Source organism: Pelophylax lessonae (assembly GCF_965119305.1).
Source record: "Pelophylax lessonae genome assembly, chromosome: 8".
NCBI classification, from domain to species: domain Eukaryota; kingdom Metazoa; phylum Chordata; class Amphibia; order Anura; family Ranidae; genus Pelophylax; species Pelophylax lessonae.
In genome coordinates, this window is record NC_138775.1 from 51,321,872 (window position 1) to 51,347,914 (window position 26,043).

The window sequence follows — 26,043 nt, forward strand, 5'->3', positions numbered from 1 at the left end:
TTGTCTCTCAGCGACAACGAGAAAAGTGAAAGAGAGGCTAAATTACTGAGTACTGTGTATGAGCTCACCACTTTGAGCAATGTGGTAGATGAATTACGTGCAGACTGTGAAAGTTGGAAAGGTGAAGCCCAACGTTTCCAGCAGCAGTTAAAGGAGAAAGAAGCCTGTGTGGCAGAATTACATTCTTATTCCCAGATGCTAGCCAATGAGGTGAAGGCTCTTATGCAGGGAAAAGGAGATTGTGAACATAAGAGGGAAAAAGTAGAGACACAGCTTCTGGAATCGCAAGTCAAGGTGTCAGAAGGTGACCGATTGTGTGCTAAGCTGTCAGAGAAGGCAAACCGACTGCAGGTTGAGTTGGACAATGTTACAAATCGGCTTTCTCAAGCAGACAGCAAATCTAGAGAAATTGCGGAAGATTTTTCTATCTTGGAATCGCAGCTGCAAGACACGCAGGAACTCTTACAGGAAGAGAGGTGTCAAAGGCTGAGTTTTAGCACCAAGCTCAAACAAATGGAAGATGAGAAAAATGGCTTCCTGGAACAATTAAAAGAGGAGGCGGAAGCAAAGAAAAACCTATCAGAGCAAGTCGCAACATTGCAAGCTCAGATAGCGTATATGAAAAAACGCATGGAAGAAAGCGTTGGTTCATTACAGTGTGTTGAAGATGTGAAAAAGAAGTTTGATCAGATGCTTGGTGAAGAGAAGACTGTGTCTGCAAAATATGCAGAAGAACGCGCACGTGCAGAAACGGAGGCGCGTGATAACGAGAGCAAAGCCCTGTTCTTGGCTCGCTCTTTGGAGGAAGCTCTAGAGTCTAAGGCTGAACTAGAAAGAGTTAACAAGCAGCTATGTACAGAGATGGAACATGTGGTCAGCTACAAGGATGAGGTTGAGAAAAGCGTTCAGGAGCTAGAAAAGTCTAAGCGAGCCTTAGAACAGCAAGTAGAAGAGATGAAGATTCCGTTGCAGGAACTGGAAGAGGAATTCCAGGCAACAGAGAATCTGTCCCAAAGAGGGGATAGTGTGCCTGATGCAGTTTTTAAAAGGATCAGTGTTTTGGGGTCTGTCCTGAGTGAGCCTCAGAAATGTGATGACACGTGGCTTGAATCACCCCTTTGGAATAAACCGTTCCTTCAAAAACTTCAAGCATTGGAAAATGTATCATTAGAACTTCAGCAAACAAAGGAGCTGAGTAAGAAATGTGATGATTTCTCAGTTCAGGCTGAAAACCTAGTGGGGAAAACTAAGGCTGTTGGTGAAAACGTGAAGCAAATGAATAAGTGCCTTTCAGGGAGTGTTTCCAAAATGGAACTGGTGAAAGACGGGTGGCAGAAGTTTGATCGTGATCTTGAGATGCATTCCATGTGGAATTCAGATAGAGAAAAAGAACTAGGTGACCTTGAGCGGTCAAATAGTTCAGCAGAAAGTGCATTGAAGAAACCTGTAAAAGAATGGGTTGCAGTTCCATGCTTCTTCACTGATGCAGAGAAGAGGTCTATAATGGATACCACCCAGATCGCTGGGTTCAACTGTGTTGTTGCCTTTGACCCCTATGTTGGTGGAAGGAAAGTTGATGATGTTCTGGTTGGCTTCTTCTGTGAAGAGTTTGGCAAGAAATATAAACTGAATATCAAATCAAATAGTAGGCCTTTACTGCGACTCGCTCAGGAGGGCGAAAAGTTTAAGAAGTTGATGAGTGCAAATGCTTCAGATCTGCCTATGAATATGAAATGTTTGAATGATATTGATATCTCTGGGAAAAGGAACAGGGGTCACTTTGAAGAAATGTGTGACAGCCTGTTGTCTCAATTGGAAAATCCTCTGCACAGCATCTTAGAGCAAGCAAAGCTCAAGAAGGAAGATCATTCCCTTTTACAACAAAAAGTCAATGATTGTGTACAGATGTATGGAGAGGCAACTCAAGTCACAGAGGGATGTCAAGAGTCCCTACTTGGAACAAAGCTTAGTGAAGCAAAGGTTCTCAAAGTTTTGTGGAAAACATTTATGGATTGCAGAGAGAGGCGTCTTAAGAATGTTGAAGACATTAAGACTAGCCCAATTGAGTTGCCTATGGATCACGGTCCTCCATGGTGGATTGGACAGACGGTTATGAGGGACAAGCTGTCTGACATTTATGAGAAAGCTGTCAATGAAGATGACAGAAACGAGAAGGAGCAAAATGATGCCAAAAATGCAGTTGAAGAATGTGTATATGAGATGAGAGACAAACTGTGTGGCATTTATGAGAAATCCGTCAATGAAGATGACAAAACAGTTTCATCCGGAAGCTTGAGGATAATAGGAGGCTTATCAGTGAGTCAGCAGTGCCTGACACATGCGTGCCTGGAAATATGTGTCCCAACCCTAGGGTTGAAACAAGAGGGGGGGGTATGTGACAGGAAGTCAGCTAAATCTGGGAATGTAGTCACAGGAAGGAGATACATTTCCACCTGATTGAGAAGTCCATTAATTAATTTAGGGTGTTGGCTACAGAGCTAGCCAGCAGGAAGTTGAAAGGCCTTCACCTGTTCAGAATGAGGGAGTTAAGGCTCTATAATTTGTTCAGAGAAAGTCCTATTGTTTGCTGCCTCCAGAAGCTGTGTCCTGAAGCCATGTGGGCTGGGAGCAGGAGGACAGTCAGCGTGTGCCTCCCGACAGGATGTGTGGGCCTGGGAGAAGACCCCCCGGAGTGATGTGTGCCCGGGACGGTAACCAAGGGTGAATACGTCTCAAAGGTGAGAAGACGAAGTGTTTCTGTGTGAAAGAAACAAAAGGACTGTGTTGCCCTGTGAAGCTATAGGTCCGCTGTAGGACAAGGAAGTCTGCCCGACGGTAGGTTGGAGACAGACACTTAGGCAGGTTCCAGTTGTGAGAAGGTAGCCGCCCACAGAGGCAAGGATTTATTTTCTGTTTTATTTTATTTTGGATGTTTTGCTGCATTACAGCCTGGTGAAGAAAACACCATTTAATAAACCACACTGTTTGTTTGCAAGCACTTGTCGGCTACCTCTCTGGGAAAACGCACCCCCCAAGGGGTCATCCACACCCGCCACCGAGCTAATCCCTTACAGTATATATATATATATATATATATATATATATATATATATATATATATATATATATATATATGCACACACACATATATCTATATATATTATATAATGCATGAATTATAATCTAATCAATAATATAATTTTATTATATATATTATATATTAAATAATAAAATAATATTATTGATTCGATTATAATTGTTTGTGTTTCAAATTTATCACATCTGGGATGTCTACTAGACTCTTGTTTTGGTCAGGTTTAAGTCAGTAATTACTAAGAATTGTAGGCCTATAATACATAACGCCAAATTTCCATGAAAAGAATTGTACCGCTTTTGGTATGTAATTCCTGACATAATCATACCGCCAGGGAGGTTAAAGAATGCTTCAATTTTAATGAATCAAATGAATGCTCTCTGAAAATGAACAATAGGATAAATATACATTCTATGTTGTGCAATCCAGTACATCTGCAGCAATGGGTAAAACGCCATCTACCCTAAAGTGTTACTAAACCCACAATAGTAAAATCAGTCTGTATATGCAGTAAAGCATGCATGTTATACTCAGTGTGGAACTGAAGGAGTTAATCCTCCGCATTGTGTAAAAGGGCAGTTTGATCCCGTATGCACAGATCCTCCCCTTCTTGCATTGCCCCCAAAACATGTCCAGATAAGACAGAGTGAGTGGAGTCAGGCTGCACATGCTCAGTTTGGTGTGTATTGCTAGGGAGTTTTTTTTTTGTTTTCTTGGGAAAGTGCATGTGATCAGCACAGGGCCAATTAGCTCTGTCCAGACAGAGGGTCAGGGGTCCTGCATCCTGATAGCACAGCCAGTGTAGTATGAAAACTCATCCTACAAGCTTTAACCAGGCACTGATAGAAGTCACATGACTGCTATATACTGCTGATGAGAAAAGATATTTAGCAGTTTATATTTACTAAAATAATTGCATTTTCATGTTCTGTGAGCTGTGGGAGACCAGATATAGTGAATGCAGGCTCCTGGGGAGACCAGATATAGTGAATGCAGGCTCCTGGGGAGACCAGATATAGTGAATGCAAGCTCCTGGGGAGACCAGATATAGTGAATGCAGGCTCCTGGGTTTGGTAACACTTTAACATACACTTACAACATATTTACAATTAGAAAGGAATAAAAACCTTACAGCTCCATTACCTTTCCGATCACGTAAAGGTCTCAGCATAAAGGACTATAGCAAAATTCTCCTCTTTAGAATAGAAATTGTTGTTTGGATTACAACAGCACAATAACTTGCCAAGAAATCAGGTACCTAGACTGCCTAAGGTACTAATTAAACTACATTCTCTGCAATGAAAGTGGTTCATTAGAGTTTAGGCTCATCTATGCTATGCAAACTAAGAAATGCAATTGTACAATTCTGCCACATGGTGGCAGCAGAACACCACAAACATCATAAATAACCGAATTTGCTGGTTTTGGTACCTCTTACAAAATTGAAGTCAGCGCTGAGAGGTTTAAGGTTGCTATTTTGATGAGTCTGTACCACCTGGATTAGCTCAAATGTTATCAGAAAGAGCGACTGCTGTTTTACAGCTTTATGGGAGATAATAACACTATAAAAATCATTAGACTAATGCTGTATTGGCACTAGCACTGGCAGCTCATTTCTTCAGAACTGAGAACATATGAATTACACAGGTTCAGTGGCTTGTTAAAATAGTAATTAGATTCACTCAGTGCTTTACATGCATTTAATTAGTAACAGAGCCCGTGAAATTTATATGTGTTCATTTTTAAATGAATTAAATTGACAACCTTGACGGTATTAAAGAGAAAGGGCTCCATCATACCAATTGCATCGAACTGAATCAATCGGCACAGATCAGGACAGACTCAATGCTGGTGCAGAAAGAAGACAATTGTTTTTTTATGTGCCCTGTTCTAACCATAGCAGATAGGGTGCACAGACTTGAATGAAGTGACTAATAAAAAATAAAAAAAAAGTTGACTTGAATGAAGTGACTGATAAAAAAAAAAAAGTTGACAAATAAAGTGAATAGTAAAAAAAAAAAAAAAAAAAAAAGAAAAGAAAAATGTAATTAGTGCAATGTATTGTAACAATACATCAAACCGCTCCTACACCACAGACACAAACTTGCAGCCTTTTAGCATACAGGATGGTGTGAATGAGCCCTTAAAGATCAGCTAGCATGTGAATAGCAGGCATAGACACTTGTCTGTGTGATCCTTGCAAAATAAGGGAAGGTATGGACTGTGATTGGCTCTTCTTCCTTTTCAGCAAAGATTACCAGACATGGCCTGCAGACATGTGCTCAGCACTGGATCGGGAGCTTGCAAACAACATTTTTCCCCAAATAACAAAACTGTATTTATTAGGTGTGATTTTTTTTTTTCAAAATGTATCTCGTCAAACAGCATGTACATTAATTATGTCCAAATGGGGGAACGTAAAATGTTATTAGGCAGTTTTCTTTCCCAGGTGGAATGTTATTCAGTTATACAGAAAAGAGGAAGTTAGTAAAATACCAGATTCAGCCATTAGATGGAGCCGATGATCATAGTAAATTATATGCTATGATCGTCAGCTCCACCTAGTGGCCAGAATGCAGTATTTTAATGATTCACTCTACTCGGCGTGAATAAGTAACTTTCAACCCAAAGAGAAAATAAAAATAGCCTTAATAACATTTATTTTACCCTCATTCACATAAAATAAATGTACATGCAGTTTGACGGGACAAATAGCTTTGCAATCATGTTTATAAACACACTATTTGTGTATACTTTTACAGTTATTTAGTCTTATCTTTGATAACTGATCACTGATGAGATAGCGCTGATAAGCTGCACTGATGGGGACTGGCGAGGCTTCACTGACAGGTAGCACTGATATGCAGCACTGATGAGGCTGCACTGATAATCAGGGCACTGATTATTAATGTAAACAATGTATTTATTGTACCCTGTCAGACCGGCTCTTCTTTCCTCACATGCTGTCTGTGTGAGGAAATGAGATCAGATAGACGGCAAGTTTGTTTACATGTGGCCAGCTGTGATTGGACACAGCTGATCACATGGTAAAGGGCTGCTGTGATTAGCCCTTTATCCCAAGCTGTGATTAGCTATGTCCAAAGCACACAGTGGTAACAGAGCGCACCCTTTGCGCGCCCCAGGGGGCACGTGGGAGGTGCACATGTGGGAGGACGTCTATGGATGACCCCCCAGAACTGGAGGTGCACATGTTGGAGGACATCCATGGATGACCTCCCAGAACTGAAGGTGCACATGTGGGAGGACGTCCATGATGACCTCCCAGAACTGGAGGTGCACATGTGGGAGGACGTCCATGGATGACCTCCCAGAACTGGAGGTGCACATGTGGGAGGACGTCCATGGATGACCTCCCAGAACTGGAGGTGCAGGGAGGATGTCAATGGATGACCTCCCAGAACTGGAGGTGAACATGTGGGAGGACGTCCATGGATGACCTCCCAGAACTGGAGGGGCACATGTGGGAGGACGTCCATGGATGACCTCCCAGAACTGGAGGTGCACATGTGGGAGGACGTCTGTGGATGACCTCCCAGAACTGGAGGTGCACATGTGGGAGGACGTCCATGGATGACCTCCCAGAACTGGAGGTGCACATGTGGGAAGATGTCCATGGATGACCTCCCAAAACTGGAGGTGCACATGTGGGAGGATGTCCATGGATGACCTCCTAGAACTGGAGGTGCACATGTGGGAGGACGTCCATGGATGACCTCCCAGAACTGGAGGTGCACATGTGGGGGAGGACGTCCATTGATGACCTCCCAGAAATGGAGGTGCACATGTGGGAGGATGTCCGTGGATGACCTCCCAGAACTGGAGGTGCACATGTGGGAGGACGTCCATGGATGACCTCCCAGAACTGGAGGTGCACATGTGGGAGGACGTCCATGGATGACCTCCCAGAACTAGAGGTGCACATGTGGGAGGACGTCTGTGGATGACCTCCCAGAACTGGAGGTGCACATGTGGGAGGACGCCCATGGATGACCTCCCAGAACTGGAGCTGCACATGTGGGAGGATGTCCATGGATGACCTCCCAGAACTGGAGGTGCACATGTGGGAGGATGTCTATGGATGACCTCCCAGAACTGGAGGTGCACATGTGGGAGGACGTCCATGGATGACCTCCCAGAACTGGAGGTGCACATGTGGGAGGACGTCGATGGATGACCTCCCAGAACTGGAGGTGAACATGTGGGAGGATGTCCATGGATGACCTCCCAGAACTGGAGGTGCACATGTGGGAGGACGTCCATGGATGACCTCCCAGAACTGGAGGTGCACATGTGGGAGGAAGTCGATGGATGACCTCCCAGAACTGGAGGTGCACATGTCGGAGGACCTCCATGAATGACCTCCCAGAACTGGAGGCCTGCGCTGTAGCTGTTTTCTGCCTATAGCGCGGACGAGAGGTTGTTAAGTGCCACATTACTTTTTTTGACGTGAGTTCTGTCACCATTTTTTGTGCATTTACAGCATTTGGGGTGCCATTAAGAATGAATAGTATCCAAACATGCAATGCATGTTTAACCCCTATTTTAGCACAATTTGGAGACTCGCTAATAGAGGTCAAGTACCTGAAATTGGCACAGTTTTTTCAGGTACGTCTTGCCACGATTTTCAAATGTTTTGTTGTGTAACTAACTATTGCACTAAGATTTTTAATGGCATTTTGAATGTGCATCAAATTTATTGCAATTCTGCCTGTGATTCTGAATTTCTTAGATGAGAATGTGGCCTAACACTACTAGGTGCTTAAGCTGTGTGATCAATCAATGTTTTGTTTTTCTCATTTTTTAACCAGATTTAAACCATGGGACTAAAAAGTAAACATTGTAAGCACCTTAGCATTAGCGTATGTCCCTACCCCTCTCATTGTCACTTTTGTTGAACAAGTTATAAATAAAAGAAAAAAAAATGTAGCAAATTTAGAAAAAAATAAATAAATAAAAATAATGCTATTACCAATACCATCCTTGCATATTTTACCCCAATTTCTGCTCATTCACATTAGCTTTGGGGGGCAGTAAAACTCAGTGATTGAGCCACAACTACAGAGGTAGCAGCCAGGGATTTACACATGGGATGTTTTGCTTGTATGGCCACAGCAGAAATTTTACCCCCTGTCACATTCAGGAGACACTAGAACCCACCGATTGCAACCCATTCAAGTGAATGGGGCCTCTCTGCAAATGCCTCTCAACCATGCACACTGCACACCGTTGCGTCACTCTAGTTGTGGGTCCGGGGGATTAAAGCAGGCGGTGAGGTGACGATACAACACCTCCTAACTGCTAATATTAACTGCTCTCTGAGGGGCGATCTGAGTGCAAATTGCTCTTCAGAGACCAAAGCACATGTAAACAAGCCCTAACGGTAAATATTAAAAAAAAAGATGCATAAGCATATAAATGATGACCCTGGAAACCAGTCTGGGATGTGTTTCAGATGCATATATTGTGCATTCATATTTGTGTGCATGACAAAAAGCAACAATAAACACAGGTGAGCATTGCTCTGTATATCCAACTGAAAATATCAATACCGCATTCCACATCTATCAAATGTACTTCACAAATGCAAATCAGAAGCAACACTTAAAGTGGCACTAAATGATATCCTTATTCTCCAAAAATAACCCCATACCCATCCTTAATGTAATGACCCTGATATCTGTTTTTCATAAAAATTGTTTCTTACTGTGTTTTTCTGCCTCCTATTGACATTCTCTATGAGCTCCTGAACCCCTCCTTTTCCCTCGCTTCCATTTGTTTGAAATGAGTAGAGCATGTTAGTTGTGGTCAGGTGCACTGCTCTATGGAGTATGGACACTATACATCCCAGACCATCTCCAGAGTGAGCAAAAGAGGGTGGCTATGTTCCTACATACAGTGGGGCCACAGAGCACGAATATAGCCACCCTCTAAAAGGAAGTCGGATTACAGCAGTGAAAGGAATATGAAGATCTGGAAGATGCTGACAGCAATAAAAGGATAGAAGGTACCTTTTGAGTTAAAGAAGAGTTCCACCCAAAAGTGGAACTTCTGCTCTCTTGTTTCCTCCCCCTCTACGGTGCCACATTTGGCACCTTTCAGGGGGAGGGGGAACAGGTACCTGGTTTTGACAGGTACCCTTCCACACTTCTGGGATACGGTGCCGCGGCACCGTCCCTCAGAAGCTCGGCCCCTCCTCCCTCCTCCGTCGCTGAGCCAGTAGGAATGCGCAGTAGAGACCCGCCCATGAAGCCGCAAGGCTTCACTGCCGGGTTCCCTGACCGGCAATGGCGGCGGCAGCACCCATCAGCCAATGGAAACATCGGCTGCGGTGCCGACATCGCTGGACTCCAGGACAGGTAAGTGTCCTAATATTAAAAGTCAGCAGCTACAGTATGTGTAGCTGCTGACTTTTAATTTTTGGAGGGGGAGGCAGAACTCCGCTTTAAGAATACATACTTAAATATAATTTCTTTTTTTTTAACCAGAGTTTAGTGTCACTTTAAATGCCTGTGTGATTCAGCCATAGGCCTTATGTACACTAGTGATCAACCGATATTGTTTTTTTACCGCCGATACCAATATTTTGGTCATCAGGTATCGGTATCGGCCGATATCTGCCAATATTTTTGGACATTAAAAATGTTTTTTTTTTTTTTTTTTTTAATGTCTACAGGTACTGTGGTGGAGGAATCTGGGGGTCTAAAATACCCCAAACCCCTCCTCTGCACTTAAGCATTCAAAACGCCAAGTTTGGCTGTTTTGAATGCTGTAAGTTTTTTTTAATTCGGCGACATCACTTCCAGGTACGCGGCGGCGCCAAATTCAAAGAAATGGAGACCCGGGTTAGACGGCGGCGGTGAAGATAGGATTCCCGGGTCTCCCCCCCTCCCACTCCTTGGAATGACAGCCCAGCGGCTTCTCAGCTGCATCGGTTGTCATTACAAGACAGCCGACTGTCGGCTATGGACAGCGGTACAGGGGTGATGCCTCTAGCTGTAGGCATCGCCCAGGTACAAGCACCTTCCCTGAAATATCGGCAATATCGGTAAATAAAAAGCCGATTCCAATATATCGGGGAAAGTCCATATTGGCCCTCTATGTATTGGCTTTGCCGATAATCGTCGATCTCTAATGTACACTGCAGCTGAACTGAAGTTGGGCGTTTTTTTTTCAGAAGCCCCTGAACTCTCCTCTATGTTATATTACGTATGTGTCCATGTACACTCAGTCATTTATAGTACTTTAGAAGCAGTTTAGGTTACTGGCACTTTTTTGAAAGCAGAAAAATCGCGTTCAGGACTGTAGTTTACCGGCATTTCAACTGCGTTCATGCGCGTTTGCATTTATAATTATTATATTAAATATTATTATTTTTGAAGGGGAATACATTTCTGATACTTTCTGAACATATAAAAAATGTTGGAAAAAACACAAATTTCACCACATGCAACAAACTCTGGTCCTCACACAATTTTCTACGTCTTCAGAGCCTCAGCAACATCAGGAGCATTTCCTCTCTCGTGCTCATGGTGGGATCCACAATGAAAACACAGAAAATAAGACTATCTACAATCACTGCTCTCTCTGCTGTTGCTCTTCTTCTCTCACAGAATGGCAGAAATAGTTAATAATTGACTTGTTTTTCATGCATTGGGGGCATTTGGGAGGGTCTCCTGAGGTTATCTTTAAGCACTTGCCGACCTCCCCACGCAGATATACTGCGGCAGAGCTAGGCTGTGCAAAATCAAGTAGATCTACGTGATTTTGTGCACGTGGTCTCAGCAGCGCTTCCGCTGTGTCTAAGGTGGGCTGCGGGAGGATCGGCGGTGATTCTCCCGTGATCATCAGAGAAACTGACAGAAGACCTGCCTGCTTATGTAAACAAAGCAGGCGAGTCTTCTGTCACACAGGCAGGGAGAGATCAGGAGTTTCAGCTAAGCTACAACCCCGATCTCTCTGTGCCTGTCACAGAGCCCTTCCCCCCCACAGTAAGCATAGTTAGGCATACATTAACCCCTTTGATCACCCCCCAGTGTTAACCCCTTCCCTGCCAGTGTCATTTATACAGTAACAGTGCATATTATTTAGCACTGATTACTGTAGTAATGTCATTGTGTCCCCAAAAAGTGTCATAAATTTCAGTTAGGTGTCCAATCTGTCCACCGCAATGTCGCAGTCCCGCTAAAAATCGCTGATCGCCGCCATTACTAGTAGAAACAAAAAAATAAAAAGTCCAAAAATCTATCCCATAGTTTGTAAGCGCTGTGACTTTTGTGCAAACCAATTAAAACACGCTTTTTGGGATTTTTTTTTACCAAAAATATGTAGCAGAATACAAATTGGCCAAAACTGATAAAAAAATTTGATTTTTTAAATGTTTTTATTAGGAATGTTTTATAGCAGGAAGTAAAAAATATTGTGTTTTTTTTCAACATTGTCGCTCTTTTTTTTTGTTTATAGCGCAAAAACTAAAAAATGCAGAGGTGACCAAATACCACCAAAAGAAAGCTCTATTTGTGGGAAAAAAAAAGGACATCAATTGTATTTGGGTACAGCGCCACACGACAATTTCCCATTAAAATAACGCAGTGCCGAATCGCAAAAAATGGCCTGGTTATTAAGGGGGTAAAACCCTCCGGGGCTGAAGTGGTTAAAAAACGCTTCTAACCTCAAATGCTCATAACCGATGCTAAACCTGCATAAACGCGGGATGTAAAAGCTGTAAAATGAACGTTTTTCAACGTTGGTTTCCAGCTGTCAAGTTTCCAGCGTTCAGAAAAGGTTTTCAGCTGCCCTGCGTACATGAGCCCTATATAAAGAAATAATAGGTTCACCAGGGATCCTACATCATCCTCATAAGCTATCTATTAGCCTTATTGAGTAAGGTTTTTTTTTTTTATTTCAAAGTGCTAATCCTTAAGTGCAATAACTCAAAGCAGTCAATCACAATCCATCTTTTACTGGTCTGACTTTGGTTTCTAAAGGTTACTGAATTTAATTATAAAAATTGCTGAAAAAGACATTATGTATGTGATAAAAAAAAAAATGTAGCTGTTGGCATACACATGGGAAAATGTTATAAAAAAAAGTATACTATGTGTTCATATATTTATAGACTCTTTCCATATGTTCTTTGTCAGTGTCTTTCTCAAGCAGCTATAAATAAATCTCCTTGGATCTCAATGTCAATGCCACACAGGATGAAGGTGCTACAGAGAGGTAGAAGGTCGTATATTTAATGGAAGAAATGCATTCTGAATACGCTGAATATACCCACATCTCACACTTCCATATAATTAACCCATTGTAACCCAGACATTACTGCAATTTGTATATATTTTTTTCTGTAATTTCTGTAATCTTGCTAGTCATTTCTGGTTCAAAAGGACTGCTTGAAGAAGGCAGGTGGATTTTATAAACCATAGAAAGCTATAGATGCAATATCTTAATTTACCACTAGATGGCAGAGGGTTTCCTACTTTTGTTATGCCGAGTATCATCACAAGGGCACAATTACGGTATTTATATGTAGCACAATTATCATTATACAGGATTTATATAGCGCTAACAGTTTGCACAGAGATTTAGAAAAATAAAGGGAGGCAACACAGTTACAAAACAATACAAGACAAGAGGGTTAGGAAGGCACTGCTCAAGAGAGCTTACAATAAGAAGTTGTGCACATAAGTGCTTGAGATCTGCATTTCAAATGTGTTAGGAAAGTGTTCTGAAAAAGATTTCAAGCTGAATTTCAGGTACGGATCTTTTATTTTTTTTTTGTCTTGCATAATTACATTGGTTCAGGTTGGACCAATGTAAGTACATAAGTGCCATACTTGTGGGATCCCCGTAGAAGCTGAAAATCATTGTAGTAGGAAGTAGGTGCTTCTACAACAGGGATCACCACTGTTTCACATACAGAACAACTTGCATTTTTCTTAATACTGTATATGTAAGGCATTCTCTAAATGGACGAGGTGAAGAGGGGGGTGATGATGTCACAGTCACCACTTAGTCCAATCATAGATTGCCTTGCATTAACTGAAAAAATACAAAGTGCTGTGAATAGTGGCCAAGCCAAGTAAATGACCTCCTTTGAATGCCGCCCCTATGCAGCAGTTTAGCGGCTCAGCACAAAACCTGGAAGCTAGCAGCAATCACTCTAACAGTGGAAGCTACTACTGTGATTTCCAATTTCTCCAGGCATGGATTACACAGGTACGTAATATATATACTGGTCCAAACTGGATAAAATATAACTATGACAAAAAGCCATACCTGAAGAGAAAAAGTTTGAGTTAGTTAAAAAAATAAAAAAATAAACAGTCATACCCCCCTCTATGCTGAAGCATTGGTGTGATGCTGCAGCTATATCACTTTGGCTCTAAAGACGGCCATAGATAGTTTGAACTTCGGCCAGTTCAGCAGGAACCATGTATGGGCAGGCTGAATGTACCCAATTGATCAACTTGGGTATAACAAGCCTGCTGGATTTTACATGTGATTATTGCTAGCGGCCGTTAAAGGCCAATAGTAATAATAACTGTTCAATAATCACTGGGTGGCTCTGCGGGAGGTATTCCCCTGTCAACACTGTGATTTCAGGAAAGAAAGTCTATGGCTGACCTAACACAGAGAACTGAATGATCACATTACTGCTGACCGCTCAGCTCTCGGTCAGCTCAGAGTAGAGAGCAGTGACTGTCAGTCACCACTCCCTGCTCTGATCCTCCAGCACTTACTGGAGGGTTGGGCTGCAAAAGGGACAGGTACAGCTGGCTCCAGCTCTCAGCCCCGCACTGAGACGCTGAGCCAGCTGTCATTCAGGCAACCAGGTGGATCCTGACAATATTGTCTGGATCCTTCCAGAGCCTGGACCAGCACTGCCCCATCAGCTGATAGTGGGCAATAGCTGACTCTGGGTCCTCAGAGAACAAATGAGAAGTGCACTCTTGTGACACACAAAATGCTTCAGTCATACTTTTTCTTAAAAAACTCCAGCTTTAAGCGCAATGGTTAAAATATGAATAGAAAGATAAAGGTCAGAGTTTTTACCATCTATTTTATGATGAATTATATTGCACTTTTCTAGATGTGGCCTCTTCTGTTCACTTGTATTCGTTCATCTACTGTTAACTTTTTTGTATTGCTGTCAATGGGAAAACATTGCAAACTCACTTGCAGAGTGTCTGATAAGAGGTTGAGGTTCCTCTACCACAATGACCTTGTAAAAAATCAAAATAAAATAAAATGAATTTTTTTACTTCACAGAAAATAAATGCCCTTTAAAAGAACGATTCAAAGAGCCCAAATCTTCGAGTTTTCCGGCTGCATGACTTTTACAAACGTCTACCCTTGTCAGCGACTTTGATATGAGAGCCTCTGGTGTTCCTGGCATTTCACATCCCCCATTAAACATCTGCACTGTTCCCAAAATTCCCATGTTTGATCTGCCGTTGCGGGGCACTAGAAATAAAAGTACTTTTCTATTCGCCGCGGCTTATTACAGGAAACAACTGTAAGAATCTCTGAGAATTAGCCCGAGGCTTTATCAGTTCGATTGCTTCATCAGGGAAAAATGGAGGTTGTGGCTCTGGCTCTGGAGACAGGAGAAAGTCCCTGACTAATCTTTCATTATTAATCCTATGTCTGTCTTTTACCAGAATGTTTGCATTACAAAGAGATATCTGTGATATAAACCTGCGCTTTCTTCTCGCAGCGGGTGGTGAGGACAAAAACCAGGGGGTTGGATTTAGGGTCTGGACCCATTGGGGGAGATTTACTGAAACTGGAGCGCTCAAAATCTGGTGCAGCTATGCATGGTAGCCAATCGGCTTTTCTAACTAATCTAACTTCAGGTGTGTTCAATTAAGCTTTGACAATAAGCCCACTCTCACATTGCAAAAACAGAAGGTATTACGCCCTATAACTTGCCAATGTAAAAGGGGCATGTCAATTGTTGACAGATCCCCAAACCTATAAACCCATTCACCAAGGCCAATAGGGCTAAGGTGCAGTCCCTTCACTTAAGGCCGTATTAAAAAAAAAAAGGGGGGGGGGGAGAAGCCTCCTAGAAGTCAAGGCATGACACCTGGGTATTAATCAAGGTAAACTTTATTGAAAAATTAAATAATTAACTACCAATTCCAAAAAACAGACTGACCATCACCAAGTAAAAAGACAACATTGTCTGTTTAAAACAAAGACGGGGGGGGGGGGATTAAACAGCTGTGCATGCATTACCCTTTCACAAAATAGTTGTTCAACACATTAATTCTGATTCCTATATGGATTCCAGTATACAAGAATATACCAGGGCTAACCCTGGCTCTGAGGAAACTGGCGTGATTGGCCGGTGACACACGTCAGCGGTTACGTCATGAACACGTGACAACATTGTCTTTTTCCTTGGTGATGGTCAGTCTGTTTTTTGGAATTGGTGTTTAATTATTTAATTTTTTAATAAAGTTTACCTTGATTAATACCCAGGTGTCCCACCTTGACTTCTAGGAGGCTTCTCCCCCCCCTTTTTTTTGACCACCCTCACATTGGTCCTGTTTGACATGTGATTTGACATGTCAAATCTGAGCCATTTGCTGGCAACTGCACCATCTGAATCGGTTTAGTTTCGGTAATAGTTTCTGTAGTACTTTTGGCGACGTCGGGGGGTTATTTCCATAGACAGCCTGCACAGATGTCTGTGAAATCGCCTCCGAAGTCGGACTGAAATGCCGGCTTGAAATCGTGCAAATTCAGCTGAACTCGCACAATTTCAAAACGGCCCCAGTGGGAACCTGAGCTTAAAACTGGAGGCTGATTGGTTTCTATGCAGAGCTGCACCAGATTTTGCACTGTCCAGTTTTAGCAAATTTCCCCTATTGGCTGAGCATGGGGTTGCTAAAGCTGATGTAGATGTAGAGTACAAACACGTCCTCCAGCCAAGCCATAGGGGTTTATTTACTAAACGCGGAGAGTGCAAAATCTGGTGCAGCTCTGTATAGAAGCCAAACAGCTTCTAGGTTTTATCACCAAAACTTAAAGTGGAGCTCCATCCAATAATGAAAGCACCGTTTGTTTTCTCTCCCCCCACCCTCCTGCTGCCACATTTGGCACCCTTACCTGTCAAAACCAGATACCCCCTTCCACTTCCGGATAAGATCGCTGCAATCATTGTGTGGCAATCTACATAATTTCCAGCCCCTCCTCCTTCCCCCCGGCTGCCTTCTAGGAGACACACAGGTCCCAGAAGACAGCGGGATTCGTCAGAAAGCGCAGCGTGACTTGTCAAATCGCATGTAAAATCTGAGCCAATTGCCAGCAATGGCACCGTCCGAATTTGTGCGCCGCCGACTTTGCGGTGACTCACTGATTCCCAAAAGTAGTTTCTGTACTACTTTTGGCGATTTGGGTGAGGTGGGGGGGGGGGGGTCGATTTCCATAGACATCTGTGCAGGAACCTGCACAGATGTCTGTGAAATCGCCTCCAAAGTCGGACTGAAATTCAGCTAAACTCGCACGATTTCAAAATGGCCTAAGTGTGAACCTGGGCTAAAACCTGGAAGCTGATTGCTTTCTGTGCAGAATTGCACCAGATTTTGCACTTCTCAGTTTTAGTAATTAACCCCCACAGTGACATTCCATATACTTTAGGGGAAAAAAGGGAAACAGTGCCTTGCCTTGTAAATACACAAGGCACCCCGTTCCTGCTCTGCCAGCAGCTGTGATCATTACCCACATAGAAAATGGGAATATTTTTCTCTTCGGGTAGTGTGAATGTACCCTAAGGGCCCATTCACAAGGTGCCCAGGGGGCAGTAAAAGCAGGCAGTTGATCCACCTAAACTAGGGCATGCCCCTGCTCAGGGCTTTCGGCATGCAGTACTGTTACAGAACAGGACCCATTCAAGTGAATTGGGTTATGATGCAACCAGCCTGCAACTGTGTGTGCAATGCATGCATTTGCAGCGTGATTGGTTGGCAGTTTCAGGGTTAAAGCAGGTGAAATATCACCTCTTCACCGCTGTGAAATACCTTGAAAAAAAGTGATCCACTGTGGATTACTTTTCAGAGGGGTAGCAGTATAGCCGCCCGAAGGGATCATTCATACTAGCAGGTGATGGGTGGTAAAACCCCAAAGTTGAGCCACATTTTTACAGAATGAAATGTAGTGGCAGCATAAGGGGAGAATAGAGAAGCATCATAAAATACAGACAATGAGGGACATTTACCAAAGAAATTAGTAGCAACATAGGATAAATATCAGGATCATTTCCTTTCATCGTCAGTTCCATCTAGTGGCCTTAATTAGGTATTTTCCCAAAATACCTCAATCAGGAAAATACGGCATTATGGCAACTAGAAACCAAAGGAAAGAGTCGGCAGCACAATAATCTCTGCAGTAATCAATCCCTTTATAGAGGCATAGGTAAATTCAGTCTAAAGACCTATGCTGGATTTTCTCTATGCCGCAATAAACTGATTTATCACTGCAGAGATCATCATGTTGGCAGCTCTTTCCAGTGCAGTGGCTTCTGGGCCTGAGCACCGAAGATCTTCCTTTATCCTGTGGATTTGGGACTTGGGGGTGGTAGTGCTGCATTCTGTATATGTGTTTGCATTATGGTCACTAGATGGAGGTAAGAATCGTAGGAAATAAACCTACTAGGGCAATTTATTGTCATTTTTTTGTTATGACTGCGCAAATACTTAAGACATTCACAGAGTAAATTTTTTATACACAGAACTCTATTAGTAAATCTGTCTCGTAATCTAAGTGCTTCTGTTTAGCAGAACTGCGACAGAACTGATAAATGTACGCACTGTGTTTTTCAGATCTACTATAGGGCATGTCAATATCATGTGTTTAGCAGGACTTACTACAAAGACAATCAGAAGACCCCATATCCAAAAAATGACCATGAGCAGGAACCGTAAAAGAACCGGAGGAAATAAGAGTCTTCGTTGTGTATCTAAAACCAAAGACCTGAAATTTCCTGTATAACTTAGAACAGGGGGTCTCCAAATTACAGCCCAAGGTCCACATCCAGCCCACTACAAGATTTTATCTGGCCAGCAGCAACAAGGGCTAGCTGCCAGTGGGTGTGCTGTCTGTGTATCATAAAATGAAGACCAAGGCATCGGCTGCCATCCAGTCAGCAATGACTCTCCTCCAGTCCCCAGCGCAGATTTCCCCCTTCCTCAGCTGTGGTTGGTTACTAGGACTGCCAGGATCTTGGTGACGGATAATGTGCTGACCTGCCCCCAATATTTACAGTAGGACTAGGATTCCTCTATACATACCTCTGCTTCCTCCCAGCTTTCACCTTGCTGATCTTCTCCCTAAAAATAAAGGGGACTCTGCGGGGTACACATGGATGTAAGAAGGAACACTAAAGGGCAATCCTGGATGTAAAGAGGCACTCTGAAGGGCACTACTATTGTATGGGGTAGAGGGGGGGGGGGGTTGGCCTGCAAATATTTGTAAAATATAACAGTTTGAAAATCCCAGAGTTAGAAAGTCAAATTAAAAACTTGACTGCATGCTACTTGCACTACAGCTGTTTTCACGGTTTACAGTGAGGACACCTGGCTAATAAATGTGCTATTTGGGGGGCTATCACTACAAGGTAAAGGGTTAGTCCCTTGATAAGCAATATCTAGAGCAGCTTTTCTCAACTATTTTTTTTACCCCAGAGGAACCCTTAAAACAATTTTCTGGTCTCAGGGAACTCCTGGTAAAAATAATCTTTCGAGGCTCATTGGGCAAATGCCCCTTACAATGGTGGTGGTAAATGTGAAGAACCCCTCCCTTACAGGGGTGGCTAGAATGAAACCCTTGCAGTCATGTCGATGGCTCTGCCAAGATGCATTGGACCTGGAACTATGCAGGCACCATCAAATGGAAGGTCAGTTAGCCACAGCTCAAGGAACCCCTAGCTATCCCTGGCAGAACCCTAGGGTTCCAAGGAATCCTGAGTGAGAATGGCTGTTCTAGAGTTTGGTTGCTTTCCATGTCTTGTGAAGTCTCTAGTATAGAGGTCTCCTATCATGCCAAAAACAGTGGATCCCCTAGCTGTCCCTGGAGGATACCTGGTTGAGAATGGCTGATCTAGAGTGTGGAGGCTTCCTATGTCTTGTGAGGTCTCCAGTCGAGAGGTTTCCCTGTCATGCCAAAAGCAATGGTATTCCTGTGTTTTCATATTTCTTGAGGCATTGTATATAATTAAAATCCAACAGGAAGAATGGGACCCTGACCTTATTGCCACAATTGGCCTGGAGCACAATCTTAACACAGTGCCCCAATGAGACATTGAGAAATGATGATTGACCCCACCACTAAGCACCAAAAAGTTAAATACCAGCTACAGGTGAAATGATAACCTTCATTCTCATCAACAGTCTTTTCTTTGTGTTATTTTCAGCATCTAACCAGATTAGCTATTGCATTCTAGGTTGTATCTATCTTCAGAGGGTTACGATGGAAAGCAATAAAATGTGAAGTTATACTGGCAATTATCTTGATTGCAGTAATTATAGCAAAGATAACCTTTGGGAAAAGCAAACATTATGTCACTATTAAAGACACAGCTAATTGTTTTAGCAGGTTTTATTTGTGCAAGTGTGTATTAGAAAATATGGGCTGAAATAGCTTCTGGATTATATTTATTCCAGCGAAATGTCAGATGGAACATTTATATGATAGTGCAGCTGGTTCCGAGTTTCTCACTGGTGGGCGGGAAATGCAGGTTAGGTTTTTGCCAGATTTTGATTGATTTCCACAGAGGCCCTTCAGAGAATCCACTGTTAATTATGACTTTTTAAAGAACAATGTTATTTTTAGCACACCTTATCCCGAGTATTTATCCAGGTAACACAAGCAAGTTTGTAAGCATAAGCCTTTACTTTTTTTGCTTGCCCCTTCTACCTGAAGAGTTGTCTTCAACTTCTAAATTGCTGTGACACTTTACATTTCCCTCTTTATTGATAAAGCAATTTTCAGATACTTTCATACTATATCAGGAAAGTCATACATAGCATTCCTTAAACATTGCTTTAGGCTCACATCTAGGCATGAGCGGGGTGCCTGCAAATTTAAATGGAAGTAAAGATGGCTTATTTTATTAGCCTGCCCCTCCTCACCATTCACGCATGACCTTGTGTAAATACCCCAAGACTGTTCAGTGAAGACATGTGCTGTATGGAAATGATAACTTTAGAGTTGCAAACTGCTAGAAATTGTTCAGCCAGGTCTGGATATGTTTCCTACTCCCAACAAGCATGTAGGCGTGGTAGATGGGTGAGACCTCCTTTCATGTTCCCCTCCTTGTTGGGAGCCAAGAGTGAATCACATAGGTGGCCTACCCCGGGGTGGGTTATTTGGGCTATGCCAGGCGATGAATGGGGTCACAGGGGTATCACCTTACTCGAAGGTGTGCTCATCAATGCCCAGGACCAGGCGAGGGCCACAGTCATGTTAAAAGTCAAACATTAAGGCAGTTTCCCAATTCAGAGATAAGCCTCTTGTGTATAATGTTGTATGTGGAGTTCTTCCAGAAAATGTTGTCCCTTGTCCTACACACTTATGCATGTGAATGTGTTGCATTCAGAAGGACATGCAGTGCATATACCCATTCCACCAGTCAGCATACCTCTGTTACCTCACTCCCAGAAACAGAATGGGGTCCTGCCAGGCACATAGTGTGGACTTCATGCGTGCTTTTACTTAAAGTGTAAGTCCACCCTAACACTAAAATCCCTGCATCTACAAATATCCATGTTCTAACACTAACCTATATAGCCCTGTAACAAAGAGATAAGTATACATATCTTTTTTTGTAGCTGATCCGACCTGATCCCACACTGAGCTGTCAGTCGCGGCTTCACTGTGGAGGCGCGTGCAGAGGATACAACCGACAAGGAAGCCCCATAGTAAGTCTATGGGTGACGTCACTTCCCATTCATTTCACAGCTGTTGTCAGCTGTGTCCTCTGCAAAGCTTCCGCCGCTGGAGACCAGATCAAATCAGCTTCAAAAAAGGTGTGTGTACTGATTTCTTTGTTACAGGCCTAGAAAGGTTAGTGTTAGACCGTGGATATCTGTAGATGCAGGGATTTTAGTGTTAGGGTGGATTTACGCTTTAACTCTTTCCTTTGCTTACCTAGTGATCAGGCCATAGATCTCCGTAACACTAATCCGCTCCCGGTGACCGGCGGAGACAGACAGCTAGGGAGGGAGCCAGAACACTGAGCCCCCTCACTACTGGAGGACCTGTCACCTAACCAGGTACCACACCAACGAATGGTTGCTGTTCTTCGTTCCGGTTACCGATAGCAACTTCCTTCTCTTCTTAGCCTTAAAGGTAAACCTTTTGTGGTAGTGATGTTACATGTACCCCCACATGCACACATTGAGTAACTTCAGACCTGGCTTTGAGCAGTTCAAACAACGTTACTGAACTTTTGGCAGAACATGCATAAAACACGGTAACATCTTTTCTCTAACTAAACCTAGCTATGGCTGCCCCGAATGACCTGCACAGAAGAAGACTCTTTGAGAAAAGTCCCAACTTGGCAGTGCTCTAGTAGAGAAGTCCATGTTGCAGGTTTCTTACAATGAATCGAAGTAAACAAGTGAACTATAGGTCCCAGTGAATCTTTAGTGTAGGCCCCACATACGTTTCTCAAGCATTCCCCGGAAACCCCCTTGGGCTCTCGAGTCTCTTGGGACCCTCAGCACTCCCAGGCCCCGAGATCTGGACTTCGTCCCTTTTATATAACATGGGAGGGAGGCTGGACCCCAGGAAAAGCCTGCGAACACACTGGGAAAAGGCAGAAAAACGTTAACGCTTTCCCCCTGATCTGGACACCGGGTGCTAACTAAATACACACAGTAGACAACCTGCCCACAAGCAGCATTACACAACCTTAGCTTTAGACTAAGTTCTTACGAGTCTGGCCCTCCTAACATTTGCATTGGATTGCAGTGTAACTCTATTGTCTACCGTTATTTTGTGAAACACAAATTGTTGGCACAATATAAATCCTGTATAATAATAGTTATGAAGCATCCTCATCCTCCTGCCACCTCTGAGCCAATCATCGGGGTTTGCATCTTAGGTGACATTTTCCCCTTTTCCTGTGGCTTCTTCCCCTATTTTATTTTATTTGCTATCTTGTAATTTTGTATTTTGTATTACATATCTTCCTCTCAGGAACAGATATCTCCATTAGGCTATAAATAATTTATGCCCATGCCATAACAATTTATGGTGCAACCAGCGCTAAATGTACTATACTAACAGCTATGTACAGTACCTGTAATAATGAATTATTGTGGTGTAATTCTTTTACACAGAGCAGTGCAATAAACAGTATGGAACTTACGTTGGTTTAGAAGCTTCTGCCTGGTCAGTCTGCAGCTTTTCACCTCCTTCCACTTCCATTGTACAATACACAATACGGTTTGGTGCTAGAGACTTCAACCCTTGGACTTCCATTATTACAACCTGTGGGCAAATGAAAGGGTCATTGGATGAGCATATATATATATATATATATATATATATATATATATATATATATATATATATATATATATATATATATATATATCACATTGTAATTTGTTTAGGTTCAGTGATCTACTACAGGTTTAGCAACTTTCATTAATTGCTTACAAATCCCCTGTCAGCATACAAGCAGTGCTGGAACAGACTTTTGACACCATCTCACATATTTGGTCAGTATCAAACTGCAGGAAATAGAATATCTATCATTGATTGCATTGTGAAAATATTTAAATGGTGATTGCAGCAAAGGGGGGGGGGGGGAACTATTCAGTTTCAGGTTGCTTAAGAAACCAGGCAGCTGCTCACTGAAGTTTGACAAGAAGCTGTGTAAGGGGTTCTTTACTGTTAGAGTGGAAAGGATGTGGAACTCCCTTCCACAATTGGTGGTGTCTGCGTGGGCTGTTGCTAATTTTACATTTTTTAGATGGGCATCTTATGCCTCGTTTCCACTGAGCGGATTGGTTTGGGTCGGTTCGGTACGGTATGCTAATTTGAGTGTTTCCATTATGAAAGTGGCCCATACAACCGAACCAAACCGCACCATTCCTGGTCCTGCTTCAGATGTAGGGCCATAGGAAATGGTACGGTACGGTTAGGGCGGAGCTACTGGCGTCACACGATAGATTCCACTGATTGGCGGACAGGAAAACTTCAATGCTCACATCAAATGAAAGAGCAAAACAAACACCTCATTTGGTGTAAACCCCGCATGGTCCCTGGTGGCCCGACTTGCAGTGGAAACGCTCACCTGAATAGACCGGACCATTCTAACCCTTCCAAACTGTACCAACCCAAACCGTTCCGCTCAGTGGAAACGAGGCATTAGTGAATGTAATATACAGGGATATGGGAAATGGTAGAGACATACTGTAAGTACACGCACACACAGGTTAAACTGGAAGAACTGTTTTCTTTATTCAGCCTTACCAACTATGTAACTATCTAAGGCACTGCTGCTTTATTTCAGTGAACGAGAAGTTCATATACAGTATCGCTCTTCTTACAAGCTGTTTTAGAGACGTATACTAGTGCGGACTGTTTTATGTGACTGCTGTCTTATTACTAAGTAGACTCTGCAGTCCACTTAGATGTCAATTGAAAAGAACATGGAGAATTGCTGGATGATCGCTATTTATGAGTACAAGTAGTCACCTTGTGATTTTTCCCTTGTCCTCCGTTGACTTGGATGTCTAAAACGGGTGTCAAATGTCCAGTTATGTAAAATTAATCAACAGAGATAGATGGCTATATTCTTCAGAAAAGGAGGTCCATCCCCAAGCCTTAGTCATGTCTCTCTGGCCCTATCTCAGGGTGCGTGGCTTGCTTTAACAAACCTCTACATTTAGAATATTTATTTCCTTTTTAAAGAGCTTTGCTGTTTACTAAAACGTCATATTAGTTTTTACACAAAATAGCACTCTGACAAAACATTATTAGCATAAAAATAATAGAAACAATGAAGGAGTGCATAGCCCCCCCTAATTAAGTGGAGTCTGTTCAACTGTGCTTAGCTTGATAAACATTTTGATTAAAATAATGTATAGAAGTTACAAAAGCTGTCAACAGAATCAAGTGTAACTAGCAGCCAAACGTTCAATATGTGAATTAACATTTCCTGCTGACTGTGCGCTCAGCCAGAAGTCATTTCATTGCATGAAGCAAAAGAGCAAGAACTTTGTCAACTGGATGGTTTGGAAATTAATGGGTATGAGTAATCATTTAATAAACAAAATAGTCCTTATGTAAGGAGTGATTATTTTTAACAGCAATTTCTCCATCTGCATAGTTTGGAGATTGCATGGCTGATGTTTAAGTTTCTACATGTGACCTTCATCTGTCCCCTGGATTTCGCATATTCTACTCTACAGAGGTCATTGAAGAATTCAAGGAAATGGCACAACGCCTAATGCAGAATTTGTAGATTCATAGTTCTGTCACTGCTCTAGGTACCCCAGGAATGGTGTTAAAGAGTATGTTACCCCAACATTTCATATTCATTTTATGTGCCTGCTGTACCATGTACTTGTATGAAAAAGTATCCTTTTTCTCTTTGTATTGCTTCCTTTGTGTGAAATCCCTGGTGTTCCTGCCAGTCCCAATGCTTTCCCATTAAAAACTGATCACACTAAGCAGGAGAACACATCAGGGTCAGTTTTCTAGCTATCCTGGGAACTCAGCCTGCTCTCCTACAATGATCAGAATTGTCCTGACATTCCCCCCATGCACAGACTTTCACTGGGAAGACAAGTGTACTACTGTTCCATCCTCATCCCAAGCTGAGAACAGAGGGGATGTAAACACTTATAAAAAAATTAAAAAAAAAAGTTAATAAAATGTTTTTTTAAATATCTATACTTAAGTGCCGGTTCACATACAGGCGATCCGACTTTGCCGGGCGACCTGTGAAGTCGCGGTGCGCAGCTCGCACCGCGACCTCGGAGCGGCATGCACGGACTTCATATCATTGAAGTCAATGCAGGTCGCTCCAGGTCGCCCCAAAGTAGCTCAGGACCCTTTTTCTAAGTCGGAGCGACTTGTGTCGCTCCTATTAGAACGGGTCCTGTGCTAATCTATGGCAGGCGACCCGCGGCGACTTGTCAGGCGACCAGGTTGCCTGACAAGTCGCCCCAGTGTGAACTGGCTCTAAATGTTTTGCCTTTTATTTTTAACTGAATTTTTTTACAAGGTGAGGGTTTACAATCACTTAAATCTGGGATCCAGTAAAATATTAATTGTCAGAGTGTTCACATAAATTCTACAGATTATTCTTCTTCAGAAAGGACGAAGGCATCCTATTTGAAGTATACTTCATCACAGGGGTAGAACTGGGGTTTGGGTTTGAGTTAGGGTTTTTGCTGAAGTTAGAGTTAAATAGGATGGATGAGGTTGGTACTTGGTCCTCTTGGTGGAAAGATCCCAGGATTTGGATTGGACTCCATGATGAGAGTTTATAGGGAAATCAAATATGTTGGTACTTTTTTTTAGTGTAGTTTTCAGATAATACATGTCAACACCAATATTGTTATAGATCCACTTTCCATCACCAATGAGTATATGCATTCCTTTTAGAGCACAACAACAGTTTCACACTATAAATCCATTACAACAGTACATGACCAGATATTGCTCCATATTTCTCCACAATAGCAACAGTGTTAAAGAAGCAGTCTGTCCTAAACCAGGTCCACTGGAGAAAGCCCAGGGGTATCTAACCATAGGGACCATAATTTAGTAAATTTTCTTGGGCACCCTCTATGTTGGAAGAGATAGCGTTCCAAACATAGAGTGTTCCCTATTTGGCTAATCCACTTTTTCAGTGTGGGAGGGTAAACTGCCTTCCAATGCCTGAGAATGAATTTACG

The 26,043-nt window shown here is 42.6% G+C and overlaps 1 protein-coding gene across 7 annotated transcripts in view; it reads right to left on the minus strand.

Annotated features, from left to right (window-relative positions):
• Positions 1-26,043, minus strand: part of CADPS (calcium dependent secretion activator) — a 706,678-nt gene that overhangs the window by 359,616 nt on the left and 321,019 nt on the right. For all 7 annotated transcript variants that reach the window (XM_082264950.1, XM_082264948.1, XM_082264947.1 and 4 more), the window contains exon 6: positions 22,497-22,618. In XM_082264950.1, coding sequence (XP_082121076.1) covers positions 22,497-22,618 — 122 coding nt within the window. The remainder of the gene's footprint in view (positions 1-22,496; positions 22,619-26,043) is intronic.